Below are 17109 nucleotides of genomic sequence, written 5' to 3'. Positions count from 1 at the left end.
ACTGGATCTTCATGTATTTCGACAATTGACAGTGTACTGGGGAACTCCAGACATAGATCTGTTCGCTTCTCCACTAAACCACCAGCTGCCAAAGTTTTGCACGAAAAGGTTTCATCACACAGCTTGGAAAGTGGATGCTCTTTCGTTCAGTTGGGAAAATCTTCATGTGTATGCCTTTCCACCTCTGCCTCTCCTCCCAAAGGTACTCCTAAAGGTCAGACAAGACAAGCCAAGGATGATTTTGATAGCTCCAGATTGGCCTCGGCAACACTGGTACCCATTACTGAGGAATCTGGTAAGGAAGCCTCCATGGCCTTTACCTTTAATTCCACACCTTTTGTCTCAGAGGGACGGTCATCTCCTCAATGTCAAGCTTCACTCTCTTCATCTAACAGCCTGGCAGGTCTCAACTTCCTCAACAAGTTTTGAATGTGATTATGGAAGCCAGAAGGCCTAGTACACGTAAAGTGTATGCAGAAAAATGGAAGAGATTTTTATTTTGGAGTGCAGCAAAGGATTTGGATGTTTCTGAGCCTAATTTGAGTGTGGCTCTTCAATATCTTACTGAGTTATTGGACAAAGGTTTGTCTTTCTCTTCCATTAAGATTCATGCTGCAGCAATTTCAGCTCACTATGATTGTGACCCACCATTGTTTTCTCATCCTTTGTTCAAGCAATTTCTTAGAGGGGCAAAGAATATAAGACCCCCACGTAGAGCTCCTACTCCTGCTTGGGACCTCAATTTTGTGTTGGAGAAACTTACTCTACAACCTTTTGAGCCTGCGGCTACTGCTGAATTGAAATACTTGTCATGGAAGACTGCCTTTTTGTTGGCCATTACTTCTGCAAGAAGGGTTTCTGAATTGCAGGCCCTTATGGCGGTTGAGCCTTTTTTTGATTTTTCATAAGGATAGGGTATCATTACGTACTAATCCTTCATTTATGCCTAAGGTGGTTTCTAGTGTGGCTTTAAACCAAACTATTCATTTGCCTACTTTTTATGCAAATCCCCAAAATAAGGGGGAAAAGATTTTGCACACTTTAGATGTACACAGGCAGTTGCGTTATTATTTAAGCAGGACTAGGGATTTTAGGCAGTCTCAGCAGTTGTTTGTTTCTTTTGCTTTGAGTTCCCAGGGCAAGCCTGTGTCAAAACAAACTATATCTAAGTGGATTGGGTTTTGCATTGCATTCTGTTATTCCCATCATGGCAAGGAGATTCCAGCTGGGATTAGGCCTCATTCCACGAGGGCTACTGCCACTTCAACAGCATTTCTAAGGGGGGTGGCAACTAAGGATATTTTGGAGGCAGCTACTTGGAGTTCAGTGCGTACTTTCTCCAAGCATTACCACCTTCCTCTCTATTCTAAATCCAGGGCTGGTTTTGCCACTGCTGTGTTGCAGGGCATTTTGGCAGCTCCTGCTTCATTATAGTTTAGCCATCCTCCCTTACCTCTGCTTTGGGATTCTACCCAAGTGTTAGGACTGCAGCAATGTGAGATGAAGAACATAGTACAGTTTTGTACCTACCATAAATGTAGATGTTCAAGATCCACATTGCTGCAGTCCAATCCTCCCTCCTTCCCCTCTGTGTTTAGGGGTGGTTGTGTGGGTGGGGTTTCTATTTTTGTAAATTTGTATATATTGTACATATATTAGGTACAGGAGTGTTTGGTGTTTTTTGGTTTTGGCCTTATCTTTTTAGGGTCTTCTGACATCTGGGGCAAGAAAAGACTGAGGATATGGCGTCGGTCATGCGCATTTGTACCCTGACGTCCTGATGTCAGACAAATGCGCCTTGACCGACGTCAGCCTTATACTTTGGTATTCGGGCCGACTGGGACAGCGGACTACCCAAGTGTTAGGACTGCAGCAATGTGGATCTTCGAACATCTACATTTATGGTAGGTACAAAACTGTACTTTTCTAGGGGTGGTATTTTCAGGACCAGGGGAGCTAGGAGGTAGTTGGCTAGCTAGGGCTTGAATTTTCTCAGCAAAGAATCGGTTAAAACTGTCAGAAACATCTTCAGGGGTTTTATCAATAGTAACAGCAGGGATTGGGGTTAAAGTTTGTACAGGATGTAGTAGATTATTTAAACCTGCCCAAAACTTTTGAGGGTTATTTTGATTTACTGTCTGTAAATTAGAGTAGTATTGTTTTTTGTCTTGTAAAATGGATTTTTTATTTTCATTCCTGGATGGCCTGTATTTAATGTGATCTTGGGGGTCTTTAGAAGAACACCATAAAGCCCATGCTTTGTTTCTAAGGGTAATTTTGAGTTTAGACTCTTTAGAAAGCTATGGCACAGTTTTTGCCTTTGTTCTCTTTGAACAAACCGATGCATGCAAATCAAGGATCTCAAGGAATTTGTTGTTAAAGTATGCTACTGCTTCCTCTAAGGGGAGGTGTTTTAGAATAGACTAATTACATGAGTTTAGTTCTTGTTGGAATTTGGCAGGGTCAAAGTTTTTATTGTTTCTAACCTTTCTGAGTAAGGGTTGTTGGGAATTAATGGCTTTGTGCTTAATTACATATGTGAGAAGGTGATTGCTTAGGCCATCAGGGAGGGTACCAGAGGTGTACAGTTGGGGGTGACTGAGTACCCAGTCAAGTATGCTTTCTTTTTGGTTGGGTTTACCTATCCTGGTAGGGGTGGATATGATTTGTGTAAATGCATGCAGGTTAATATGGGTGGTTGGGGATTCTGAGGAACAGGTGCCCCAGTCTATGTTAAAGTCTCCAAGTAGTGTAGTAGGATTTCTTGGGGGTAGTGACATGATAGCTAGTGCAGGATATCTTCAGGTGTAGATATATTGTTACCTGGGGGAATGTACATACAGATGATGATAATGCATTTATTTTTATTAAGTTGCAATTTGGTGGAAAGAATCTCTGAGTTATTAATCTGAGGTGGTTGTGTTACATCTATGGTGACATTCAACTCAGATTTATAGAGTACAGTTACCCCACCCCCCTTCCTGGAAGCACGATCCAGCCTGTGTATGTTGTACCCAGGTGGAAACACTTAATTGTCTGTAGTGTTAGGTTTTAACCATGTTTCAGATAAACAGAATCTCAGGGGAGTGGACATCCAGAAGTGCCTGCAATTCATGTACCTTGTTATTAATGCTTCTAATATTGAGATGACGGGCTAGGAGAGAGTTAGTTGACCTATTAATTGTAGGTTTGAAGCTTAGATTGCAAGTAGAGGGGGTATATGTATCTGAAGTGGGTGGGCCAGGGTTGAGGTGAATATCGCCACCAAGTATTAGGTTAAGTCTATACTTGGTAATGAACTTCAGGAATTTGTTTATTAGTTTGTGGTAGTGTTTGGATCTAGAGCTAATGTGCCTAGGGTTGAGATGTTGATAGACTGAGCAAGATGTTGGGTAGGACCTGGTACTGTAAGTATGGATGAAGGTGGGAGGATTTACAGCTAGGGTGATAGTATGGCCTTTCAGGACCTGAAATCCCGTGAGGAACTGGTTTTCATACAAGGTAAGAATGTGTGGTGCGAACAAAAGGGGCAGTAAAGAGGAGTATATCATTATTTGTGATTCAGCTAGTGAGTTAAGGAACTGTTTTACCTGGTGATGCAACACCAGAAGATTGAGTGGTGAGGTAAAGGTACTGGAAGGGGGATGGGAGAATGCCAGATGAAAGCTAATAGGTGCTATTAAAATGTAGTAGAAGAATGGGGGTGGGAGGAATTATTCCAGATGAAAGCAGATAGGATTTAGAAAGTGGGGGAGTGGCTATAGTATTTTAAATTTAGAGGTACTGGAGACAGGAGGGAATTGGGGCAGGGAAGGGAGCGAAGAGAGCCCGAGCGTAGCAAGGGGCTATTGCAGTTTACAAGGTTTCCTAAGGTGTCCTAAAGCTATAAGGGAAGTATTTTATAGCTCTTAATGTAAGAGTCAGTTTACTTAAGTTACAAGGGAAGGAGGCAAACACTGAAGTAGAAAAAAGAGCCCTATGGCTAACCAAAATGGTGACCTGCTTAATTACACAGCACTGTACGTGAAAGCTTTACAAATGTTTTTTGTGTGCAACCTACTCTGCTTAAAGTAAAACTTAAATGCTGAGAGAAACTGATTTTGTTATGGTGACCAATAGCAGTCCTGTAGATTCCGTTTTGTAGGTAAATGTAGAGTTCAACTAGGAAAAGAGAAAAGCAGAGATTCTAGGGTAAGCATGAAGGCAACAACAGACAGTTGTTTTATAATACATTCAGAAAGGTTTGAGGGTGGGGGGGGTAAAGTAGCACACTTCAGAATGAACTAAGATTTATATCTAAGAAACCTAAGCAATAGAGGAATGCAGTAAATATACAATGCTTGTAGACACCACTGGTTTTGTGATGGAGTAGGAAGTCAAGTGGTATGGGGTCATTTATGGCTAGAAAAGTGAGAGTGAGGTCACCTTGGAGAAGTCAGTGGGCTACTGAGGATAAGGAGAGTTGTGCTAATATATTGATTTTGTTGGAGGATTTAATGTCTTCGATGTTCTGAAAATTGTCATTATAATTAGTTAAAAATTGTCGGGGCTTTTCCAGTTGAGTGATTATGCTTGGATTTATACATACCAAAGGGGACACTATATTTGATAATTGGTGTAACAAGAGAAGAGTGCAGTGGTAATATGACTTCATTGGATCCTGAAGATATTTCTTTAGAAATTAACTGAGCCAGATAGAAAAACTTCTGACAGGGGTGGAAACATGATCAAATGCAAGAGAGAATTGTCCATTTAAGTGCTCAAGTCCAAGCTCAAGTTCATTATCTGTTAAGTGGATAATAGTGCCCAGCTTGCAGTTATCAGCAAACTTGGTCAACCAGACTTCAGGGATATTGGCTCAGGTGGATGAAAAATAAATGACAAACAGGAGAGGGCTCAGCATTAATCCCTGTAATGCCTCACTACTGAAGATTCTACGTTCACCTAGGGTACCAGCAACTTTAACTACGCGGGATCTGTTGGATAGCCAGTTAATAGTTCAGTGGACAGCACAGGTGTTTCCATTAAGATGGTCTAACTTTTCAATAATACCAGCGAGGGGGATAGTGTCAAAGGCTTTGTCCAAGTCAAAGTAAGCAGTGTGCACAAAGTGACCACTATCCACTGCCTATGCAACCTTTTCAGAAAAATTTGATAGCTTTAGGAGTTCGGACCTACCCTGCACAAAGCCAAAATGAGTGGGATCTCTACCAGTTAAGTTAACCATGTCATAGAGTTCTGCTATGTTACATCCCATGGCTTTGCTTATAAGGCTGCTGGACCTCTCATTGCCTGAGCCTGTAGAGGGGCCATCCTTGTGCAGAGTCATACTGGTTTTCCAGGTATCGGGCACAAACCCTGTAGACAGGCAGAGGTTGAACATTTTAAGTAACGTTTCGGACAGTACATACTTGACAGTGATGAGAATGCAGTCCCGTATGTTGTCTGGTCATATAGAAACATTATTTTTTGCCCTTGGCAGGGATTCTAAACCCTGTTCCAGAGAAAACTAAATTTTCAGTGATAGTTGGTAAAATAAAGTGCGTAGGTGGGGTAAAGTTAGCACTAAAGCTGTCTAGTAATGTATTAGCTGTATTGGAATGTGTGACATTATGGATGAGCTCAGTGCATAATTGAAAATTATTCCTTAAATTTTTTTATGTAGCTGAAGAAAGTTGTAGCAGCATTGATCATGTGTTTAATAAGACCCTTTTTTTGCATACAATTTGATACACTTTTGTAAGTGTTAAACATATGTACTTAGTTTTCAGCATAACTGTAAAGCATGTGTAACTGATCTTTCTGTTGCCAGAGTAGGTATTCAAAATTTGTACGGACTTATCCTTGTTAACTATTTCTGCTGCTCTTCTGCATTCTTTTACTCCTAGGGACATTGGAATTTCACCAACCAAGCATGTTTCATTTGCTCCCCTTTGCTTTGAGTAAAAAAAAAAATCATCTTACAGGCCGTATCAACACTTGATCTCCCGTGAGTCAGGCACAGCATAACATAGTTGTAATGCTGCTACAGTTGACTGTAATTAACCAGTATTTGTTTTTCGTTATACCTTGTCTTTCTCCAGAAAAATGTATTAAACAGGTTTTCTGTGCCTTTTTCCTCACACTATGCCAAAGCTTCAGAATTATTCTTTAGATTAATTAGCTCTACTTCCATTTTTGTCTTTTAACCACTCTTTTGAGTGTTACAAAATTATCTTCCATCCTGTCTTCATGACCGTTGTCTTTGTCATTGAATAAAAATAATGCATTACTTCTGTTCTCTTTTCTATCCGCTCAACAGCGCTTTGCTTCCATTCAAGCAGAGCCAGATCCTGGTCAAATGGGGACCTATGGAGGGTCCTGAACCAGTCCTCTTCCCACCACCATCCCAGTATCCCATTACACAGCTAATTCTGCCAGGTTACCATAAAACACTGCTCAAACCAGTCCATGTCCATACTATTTTCTTCTGTACGTTCAACATTATCAGAGATTTTAATTTAAAACTTTGATTTTAGAACAAAAACATCTAACGGCGATCTAAAAAAACTCTTGCATTGAAAACAAATTTAACATCAGCAACAGTATACTTCTCTTCCTTTAAAACTCACATTTATTGAAAGTGCATTTGGCATTCCATTAAATTACAAGGGACATGGTTGAATTCCTAGTCGGATAGCATGCATGTAACAAGACACTAATTATCAGCTGTGTGAAGGATTCAGGGATTCAAAAGTCTATATAACGAATTTGCTGGCAGCCTGAGGTAACCCACTGGAGTTGTGCCCATTTTGGGGCAGCCCATGAGCACTTTCTGGTGAAGTGACTTTGTCAGAGTCGCACAGTAGACAGATGAAGGCTGAGGGATTCAAACCCTGTACTACAGGAAGCAGGTCTTTGAACCATGCATATCCTTACTCTTCTGCACTAAATGCCAGATAAACTCTGTTATAGCCAAACACAGTGCTGGCTTTTCATACATGTGCCTGCAAAAAAAGCAATCTAAAATAAACACTTGTTCATATTTTAAAATAACAGTTAAACTGTAGATTTCACATTGACCAGTGTATTCACAACCAAGCAATAAACACAGTCAGCAAATAACAAAAACAAACCACATCCACAAAATTAGGAAACCAAGGATCATAGTCAAAGAACATGGCTCATATTATGACACTTCTGATTACTGCCATAGGTGTCTTCCTTTACAACACAGCTACTGTGGTATGCAAGAAACAAAGTATTCACATGTGCACACCAGTGTGATTATCTTTTACAGCCCCTTGTATAACTGCATACATCTTGTATGTTTGCTTGTGATCAAATGAATGAACATGCACATAAATGATGACCTATAAATGTAGGTACAACCCTGCAACACCCATGCCCCCCAGCTTAAGAATTGGCTAAAGACTCAAAATCAGGAGCAGATTTTAAATACAGCTGTAGTATATCTAGAAAGTTCCTATTACAAGTTTTGAGTTAACAAGTGTTTTCTGAAGGGTGTGAAGTGTGAAATGGACATTTGTTATTTAGTAAGTATAATGAATAATCAAACGAACTGCAACAAACCCCAGAGTTAGCAAGTGTAAGTCCAACAGCTTCTTCAGATCTATGACAGATTGTTGCAGTTCGTTTGATTATTTGTTATTTAGTAACTGCAGTCTACAACATTTTACCAGAAAAAAAACCACATTAAGTTTTGACAAAACGTTTGTTGCTAAATATTTTGTCTTATGCACACACACACACACACACACCCCCCGTTAGAGTGAACTGCAAAGGGCACTTTGTTTTAGTTTATTCTGAAATATTAGCATAAATGTGCATGACCCAATACTACTCCATTGGGAACACTTTTGACCAAGGCATGCAAACATATACACGTGCATACGTGTATAGAAGCATATAATTATTTGTTCATTGAAAAGTGCAGCCATTGTAATGCTTGCATTTTGTAACTACCACTGCGCGTATGCACGGACATGTGAAGTGACTGTAGTGTGAAAAAAAATAATTCTAAAAGTTCAGCAAAAATTACATTTGGAAAAGTACACTGTTTGCCCATGGAAATTAATTATTTTGAACAATGCATCTAATATATTTGTATATGTTTACTTACCTGAGAAACATCCACTGATACCACTGCCATCTTGGATACATAATCAAGTTAATTTACAACATATTTAGTAAAATCATCCCCAAGGAGTAAAAGAGCCAGCTGGATGTTACTGAGCACTACAGCTGAAATAAATTATTACATTTACGTACATGTGTGTGTATCTGTATGTACAATATAGATGCATGCAATCTCATCAAATATCTTGACATAATTATGTAAATACATATATGCAGTAATTAGTCAGAAAAGGGGCAGTGTCTGCTGTAAAAAAAAAAAAAAAAAAAAAAAAAAGTCACAGGTGAGAAATGCACACATGCAGAGAGATCATTACTTCTGTTTTTGCTTCACAGAAAATCCTTTTTTACACCATTGGCACCGTGAAATGAATCATGACCATTACGTAACCACAAATTTCAGTTTTTCCAAGTCTGTATCACTTTCTTTTCACACCATGAGCAAAATCTGACTTGAAGTCACTTCTGTCACTGAGACCAAAGAAAAATTGATGCAGTTTTGTTTTGCCTTATTGAAACATTGTTTAAAATGCTTCATCTGTCCTAGTCAAGTATGACTTCTGTTTTCTGCTCCATGAGACCAAACCTGACTAAAAATCACTTCTTCCATCCTGACTAAGCATGCTTTACTGCATTTTATTTTTTTAATGTACAAAGTGAAATAATTTCATTTTGCATGCTTAGGCTTGTTTTGTCTAATAATTAAGCCCACTGTCCCCCCCACCCCAGGTATGATTATTCTCTCCTGTCGTGCGTCTTTTTTCCCCTTTGTACGAGCCAACCATAGCTTAAAATATTTCAGTTGTTAGATGTTCACTGTGTTTTTCTCCATTACATTTTATGTGGCTTAAAAGATTTGGCTACAGTTTCTTATTTTAAGATGAGCTTTGTGTCAAGTTCAGTGTGTATTCACCTTTTTTTTTTTTTCCTGTGGGGGGATTCTCTTACTATGCCACAACTCTTCACTGTCCCTTACTTTTGGCGATGTTTCTAAGTTAGCCTTATATTTTTATTTTAATTTGTTCATTATCATTTTTTTGCTGGCAAATTGCTGAGGATTTCGGTCTCTAAATGTCAGAGTTTCAGACTTAGTACTGTTTTTTTTTTTGAAGGATATTATTTATACATCTGTCCCTAATTCCTGCGCTAAGATTAAAAGTTGTGACAGAGTAACAGGTGTAGGTTTACAGCAGCAATTGTGACGGAGAGTATTTTCTCTGTGCTGACTGTCTTACTGGAGTACTGATTGGCGTTACCATTGTTGTAGCTACATTCTTGCTCTACCGCTAATATCCGCTGCTATAACGTAACAGTTCACTTATTACAATCCAGTGACATAAAACTCCTGTTTTTCCACACACCTATCAAATCTACTGGACACCGTCTGTATTTGTACCAAGTTGCTAAGGCCTGGAACTCCTTACCTGTCTCTATCAGGTCAGTACACCCTCTCTTGTATCCATCAAAACCATTGTGAGACTTCTTAGCCAAAAGCTGTCTGTATCCTTGCTCAACATTAGGATAAACCTTCTTCCTAAATAGAAATAAATGCATATTCAAACCTTATATCGCCTTACTCCCCCTTCACTCACTTTCATACTTCTGTCAGTTTCTCTCCCCTGGCTTTCTGTCTAAATGTGCCATAAGCCTGCTTTTCACTTACTTTGCATTGCTGTTCCTGTTTGTTTTATACTAATTTACCTTTAATGACTCTATAAACTGCCTAACATTTCTCCAACTATTAAATCATTCTCATGTAATTTGTAAATATTCTTGAGTAATGTTTTCATATTACTTCTAATGTGGTATAATTGTTTAAACTGTGTTTGTTTTCTATTTTTAAGAACTATCAAATTATGGGTCTTAAGAATTTTTATTATAATACTTTATAGAGCTTTTCTACTTGGGCCTCCACTGGAAATAGGCTTTTCCAGTAATCAAATATCAGTAAATAAAAAGGATCAGAAGTCGGACCAAGTCTTGAAAAGAAGCATTGCAGGAACGTCTAGGCAGACAGGCAGTGTAGATGGATTCTATCCAGAAATGGGCAAACATCTGACAAGGTAATTGGCTATTACAGCAGTTATGTTAGATATGATGCTGCGGTAGCTTTGTCGCCTCACAGTAAGACGCTGTCCGGTTCGATTCTCAGCTAGAGCATCTTCTGCATGGAGACATGCGTGAATGGGCGTACCTTCATTGAAGGTTGTACGTCAGGGCTGGAACTCGGCACGTAAAAATCAACTGCCAATCATTAGCGGAGCGGAGTTCCGCTGTGGCGACCCCTAACCGGGAAAAGCCGAAAGACACATCATCAATGTTAGATAAATTCACATTTCCAACTGTAACCCAAATCGCTTTCATTCATAGCAGCCACAAATTGTTTTTTGCAGAAAAGTAGATGGAGTCAAGTATTCATTTATAAATGAAATATATGCAGTTAATTGGAAGTATTTAGAAGTTAATATTATTATGGTATTATACAATCTAAATCTGCACAAAGCATATGCTTTGGTTTCAATGACATTATTTTCTTGTGTAACATTTTTATTGAACCCTTTCTAGTTTATAATTGGCTAGGTATATTTTCTGTGTTATTATATTTCCTGGTTTTATGAGTGATGTTTTGATTTGTTGTTTCTTGAAGGTGTGCCAGCTGTAATAGAGATGATTGGTCAATGTATGAGGTTGGTTGGGGTTACCGCATGAGTATGGTACCCCCCGACTTATTCTTGTGTAACCTTCACCTTCCAACTGTCCCTGTCCCTAATTTAATCTCTATACATTAATTTTCTGTACCTTTTTGAGCACATTTTCCCTAGTGTACTACAACTGCTAGTGCTACTTCTACTACACAAATTGCAAGTTAGTGGCCTGCGTTTTGCTTTAGTCGATAGAAAGGGGCAACTCCTTTTTCATTTGGGTTACTGATTTGACGTAGTGTTTTGGCAGATGATGAGTTCAACATTGTTTTCAGATTAAATGTGTCTGTGATTTGTGTACTAACATACTTACAGTTTTTCAAGACACTCCGGTAATATACTTGTACTAAAGAAATACTTCTGATGTAGGATTTAAGCCCTTGGCAGTTTAAACTGTCCCAAGCTGCTATTCCTTTCCAGTTCTGTCTCATGAAAACTCATTAGATGATAGAGGCAGTAGTGGGCTGTTACTTTTTTGGTGAATTTGGCTGTTTGCAAGTAATTGCTTTTACCTGTAGTAAGTAGCCATGTTTACTTGTCACTTGTCCTTTCATTAACTTAATTACAGGTCTCCCTGTGGTGGACAGATTGTCAGGAAATGCCCTTTGTTTGTGTTAAGGCCAGAGCATAAGTACCAGTTGTCCTGCATATTTCACACCAAAATTCCACATAGTCCATATCTCGTGCAACAATTTTAGTGAACATGTTTTGGGACAGGTGACATAGCCTCAAGTAGTGAACTGAATTCCCTAATCCAGAATACAAGATTTCTTCAGTTACACAGGAGCAGACCCCACCCAGCAAGATTGTGCAAGCACACACACACACACACACACACACACACACACACACACACACACACACACACACACACACACACACACACACTTTCAGTGGGTAGTGGTGATAGTATACATTATCTGTTAAACAACAATTTATCTAATTTCTGAAGAGTTTTATGAATGAAATGTCTTGTGATTTTCTATTGCCTAGTTCTGAAGCATTTTATCTGTTTATTTTTGGCAATGCTGTTTTGTGAATTTTTGCAAAGAAATGATTACGTTGTTAGGAGTTTTAGTTTTATGTATTTTTTTAAGTTTAGGTTTATTTGGATAGGATTGGGCTCATTTTGCTGGTAATGCCAGTTTCTATCTAGCTTTTATAGTTGTAGTGAGAGCTTTTACTATATGCTTCTACCTTTCTTTGTAATGTTTGGTAGGCTTTGGGTGGGTGGTGCTGTTTTAGTGATTCGGGTGAGTTTGTGCTTTGGTGAATAAAAGCATAAAAGTAAAGTCCAGATGTTCATGTTTTATTGCCCCTCCCCCCTTTATTGACTGTAAGTGTGGGGGTTGTGTTTTTTACGTGAGAAGGGTTTGTTGGGGTGGATTGTGTGCAGTCTGTGTGTATGCTTAACTGTTTTTAGTGAGTAGTATATCAATATGGGATTTAAGGGAATTTTAGAGGCTGTAACAGTGCTGAAAGGATTTGGATAAACTTTGATAATGTGCAAGATTATGTATAATTTAGAAAGAATTCCAGTGTGCCAGATACATGTTTTTATCACACCTTCTGGCTTGGGTTTATTTAGATCCCTGAATCCTAAGCATCTTGCTTAATACAAAGCAGACTTGAAGGGGCAAATTCTAAAAAAAAGAGGCATAACATTAAAATGCTTTAAGAATTCAAAAATGTAACCTATCTGAAGTTAGCTGAAGTGTCCCTATAAGGATCTGAGTAGACTGTCTTGTAAAGGAGGAACTTTAGGGACCTCACAGTGGAGTGATGAGGGTGACTCACCTCAATCGGGGAGAAGCAGCTGGTTCCTCAGGACCGATATAAGATGGGCAGAATGAGTCCCACCTGATATTTCTCATCTGGCCCATGGAACAGCCAGCAGCCTTTTCACCTGATGACATGAAGCGATAAGCCAAAGCAAAGAGTTTCAAGGCAGCTCCGTAAAATAAGCAGGACCCACATTGTTGAAGGGCATGATAGGCAAGGGTCAGCTGCTTAACATAGACACCTAGCCATGTCTGGGAGCATGACTGGTACAAGAAATCAGAAATCTGACCATAGAATTCGGCATTTGCTACCTCAAGAAAATTGTCTGTCTCTGTCCAAGATAGAGGGTATTACAGTAATCAAGATGTGAAATAACCAGGGCAGGAACCACTGTTATCAAGCTTTAGTTTGGTTTAAGGTGCTTAATCTCCTTGATTCATTGTTTTTTCCTGTTTGTACAAGTTGTTTTCTGAATTGTAATTGCCATAAGTTTTTAAAAACGCTTTTTTTGTGGATGATTTTTTACAGCAGTTCTGAGATTAAGTTTTTTAATAGTGTCACTTTTTAGCATTATTTTGGTAGTGTAGTGTAGTTAGGATTATATATTTATTTATTTATTTTTAATTATTTAGCTCAGGTTTGCTCATCATTTTTTGCCCATTTCTAGTTGAGTGAGTGGAGTCCTGGTTTTAACTTCATGTAACTGTTTTATTGAATTGAGGTCAGTTTTGATGTCTAAAGATTAGATTTAGCTGTAGGTAGTGTTTTGGGGGGTATGTTTACTGTACATACGCTTTCTGTTGTACTTAAGCTGTGAAAGTGTTACAGCAAGGATTTTGATCATTTAGTAGTTGTTGTTGGTCTTTCGGCGTTTCCTGGTTAGGGGTCGCCACAGCAGAACTCCGGTCCGCTAATGATTGTCAGTAGATTTTCATGAACGCAGAGGTGCCAGCTCGACGTTCAACCTTCAACTAAGGCACACCCACTTACACATGTCTTTCGAATGCCCACCCAACCGCGGGGAGGACATGCGGACTCCACACACAAGGCACTCCCTGCACTCCAGCCAGGAATCTAACGGGAGAACCTCTTGCTGTGAGGCAACAATGCTACCACTGCACCACCGCGGATATACTTGATCATTTAGTAGTTGATGACATAAATTTGAAGAGGACACAGGTTTTGTTGACATCAAAAGGATGTAGGATTCAGAATAGTTGTATGTATCAAGAAACCAATGAGCATGTTTCTTGTAGCCCTTTTTAGGATCTACACAGACACACTAGTTTTGTTATTGGAAAGTGTTTTTCTGTCGTTTGTGTGGGGATTGTGTGTTTCATAGCAAGTTCACTACATTGCAGGTTTTGTAAACTGGTTGTATTAATTGAAATGCAGTTTAGTTGCATAATGGCCTGCATTTCATTTGGTGGATTGCTACACAGTGGGGAGTGAGATTTCCCCTTTCCACACATTTGTTGATCTCTGAGTTGGTGTATATAAGTAGAAAGGGGTGTGGGGATTCAGGGTGGCTTTCCCCCCTGAATTAAACATTGCTTTTGATTATTTTTCTTTCCTGTCAATTTAGTGAGTTTCAAACAGTTTTGGTCGATGTAAGTAACGTCAGTGTAGTGGGTTGATGATGTAGCGTAATATAACCACGCTTATATATACATTCTCAATGGGCCTTTGGTCAACACAATTTGGTCGACTAAACAAATGATCTTCCACCTGTTGACAAAAGTAGCAGATTGAACATTTCTTGGAGTTGGCGAATTTGCCCTTAACCTGAGAACTCTGAGTTAGTGTATGTAATCATCTGGGGGTGTGGGGGATTCAGAGGGACTTGACCCCAGCAAAAAAATGTTTTGAGTTTTTGCATATGCCGAGATTGATGATTGGCACATGCGTAGTAGCTTGTCGATGTGCATAATTTCAGTTATTTTGTGTCGTCATTATGCACGTCAACCTTGATGCCATTCGATAAACTTATGTGTGTGTAAATATGGATTTATTTGTCTACATAATGCATTCATAACAGTGAATGCTTCAGATATTTAAGCACAAAAGATGGACTACAGCAGGTCGAAACACAAAGCATCAACATCCCTGCAGCCACAGTTTTTGCAGTGGGCAAGCAGAGTAACCTAGAAATGGATATAGTGCAGGACAGTGAGATTTATCTAATATTGAACCTCTTTCACAGTGGTGACCCAGGAACATGTTCTAGTAGTATGTATTTGTCTCAGTTACCTTGTTGTAGTAATGTGCAATTTGGGATTTCTGCACTCGAGAATACTAGTGTAACTGTGTTTGTGTGTATTTATACACACACACACACACTCACTCTGTGTGTGTGTGTGTGTGTGTGTGTGTGTGTGTGTGTGTGTGTGTGTATATATATATATATATATATATATATATATATATGTGTATGTTTGTATACATGTGTGTACTTATTGGTATGTATGTACATAAAATGTAATGGTACTTTGATTTGCACCCCATAGGTGCATGTGTGAGAGAAACACCTGCGCACACATGCACAGTCGTCCATGTGTCATGATGCAGCAGATATTAAGCAATTTCATTACGTAGGAAAAATAAATTTCATAACTGGTAGGAAGTAATTCAGACAGAGAGAGCTGCACACACCAAGAAATGCAATATGAGCTACAGATTATAAACTCTGGCAGAAGTATTTTAAATTGTGCTTTCATTATATATGGTGCTCTAATGGTTAGATTCAAGGGAAGAAAAAGCCTGTAAATCTTTTGTGCTCTGTTTTGCATCTGGTGCCTTTTTTATTTTGGGGGGATGTTTGAAAGAAAGGCTGCCAGGCGGAAATTTTAGGTTGCACTCCTCGACATTTAGACATGCAGTCACAAACTGTAATTGTTGTTAGTTTTGTACTAAAATAGCAGTTGCTGTGTCTTGGAAGGTTCTTTCTCCACTGGTGCAATGATTCCAATGAGTGTAAGTAGCAGTGCTGTGCGTTGGCACAGCTCCCTGCCTTAAGGTGCTGCTTGAAGTTGTCTTGCAAAAAAAAAAAAAAAAAAAAAAAAAAATATTTTTGTGGTACAGTGAGTTTTGAGTTTGATGTCACTGTGGCAGATTGCGGGTTTATGCCTGTATGTTGTAGTGTCTGTCCGTATTGTAAGGTTTGTGTTATGCAGCTTTTGAAAGCGCTAAGTCATGTGATCAGCGAGTATTTCACACGTATTTAAATTATGCTTTTGTGTGACCATAATCTGACTAATATTATGGTGTTCTAATTCAGAACTATACCTTTTAGTGGATAGGTTTGTATTTGTCATATCTGGCAAATTTGACTGTAGCCACACCAATGTTGTACTCAGTCTTTTTCTGTTAATATAGAAAAGTATGTTTGTTTAAATAAAATGATTGTGAAATGTTGATTGATAAAGGTAATTGGATTTTATAATGCAGTTTAAGAAGTTCTTAATGCTTATGTTTCCTAAGTATGATATCTACTCTTGGGGGTGGGGGGCTGTAATCTTCGATTCTTGCACAGACATTGACAACAAACACAGACCATCATAAAAATACCTTTAATTTTCTTTCTACAGTTCATCATTTGACGCGAAATCAGGACTTCGTGTAGCTGTCAAGAAGTTGTCTAGGCCGTTCCAGTCCATCATCCATGCGAAGAGGACCTACAGAGAACTGCGCCTCTTGAAACACATGAAACATGAAAATGTGAGTGCACTTTGTCTTCAGGAGTGCATGTATGCTGGACCTAATTAGGGCTCTGGTACTAACACCGCTTTCCTGCCTGTTCATGTTGGCTACAGCTTTGTCCTGTCTCCTCATTATGAGTAGTTTAGTAGTCCTTGGCATTTCAGTGATTCTGAGGGAAGGGCATCTGAGATTTAATGCCATCTGCAGCTGCTTTAATATTATTGGTCCTCATGTTTCACAGGCCTGGTTTGTAATCTCTCTTTTCTTATCCTATCCATCCTCTCCATGCCTGTAAATTCCTGCTGAGCTTTCCTGCTTCTAGCTGTCTGCTCACTTTTCTGTTCAGACTCTGGCCTGTTATCTGTCATTTGCAGCTGAGTCTGTTGTTTGGGTCTATACTGTTCCCTCATTTATATTAGACTGTGGCCCCTAGTTAGGGTTTTCAAGCTTTACCGAAGGTTCACTACCCTGGTCACCTTTGGACTCTTTCTTTGCTGTTTTCTCTTGTGCATGGGGTCTACGGTCGGTAGCCTTTTGTCTCTTATTCCCAGGGGTTCAATTTTTTTGTATGTTAACCCCCCATCCTTAAGGAAGGAATCCCACATGGATCATCCGGAGTGGTGGTAGACTAACCCTATCCATGCCCTTTTTAACCTGAGTGTTTTCCAGCTGTCTTTTCTTCCATTTCCAGTGTTCTAACCTTCTGGACCATGGCGTAGGATACCTACCTTACTTAAGTTTGAAGATGCTATTAATACTTGGTAATTTCTGTTTTTTGCCTCTCTGATTC

At 39.2% G+C, this 17109-nt stretch overlaps 1 protein-coding gene across 2 annotated transcripts in view; it reads left to right on the top strand.

Annotated features, from left to right (window-relative positions):
* Window positions 1–17109, top strand: part of MAPK14 (mitogen-activated protein kinase 14) — a 1171379-nt gene that overhangs the window by 221441 nt on the left and 932829 nt on the right. For both annotated transcript variants that reach the window (XM_044076538.1, XM_044076537.1), the window contains exon 2: window positions 16208–16337. In XM_044076538.1, coding sequence (XP_043932473.1) covers window positions 16208–16337 — 130 coding nt within the window. The remainder of the gene's footprint in view (window positions 1–16207; window positions 16338–17109) is intronic.

This window comes from Protopterus annectens, chromosome 7.part0, assembly GCF_019279795.1.
Source record: "Protopterus annectens isolate FY-2018-M chromosome 7.part0, PAN1.0, whole genome shotgun sequence".
NCBI classification, from domain to species: Eukaryota; Metazoa; Chordata; order Ceratodontiformes; family Protopteridae; genus Protopterus; species Protopterus annectens.
Note: the sequence above shows the minus strand (reverse complement) of the source record. Positions and strands in the feature narration are given on the sequence as shown.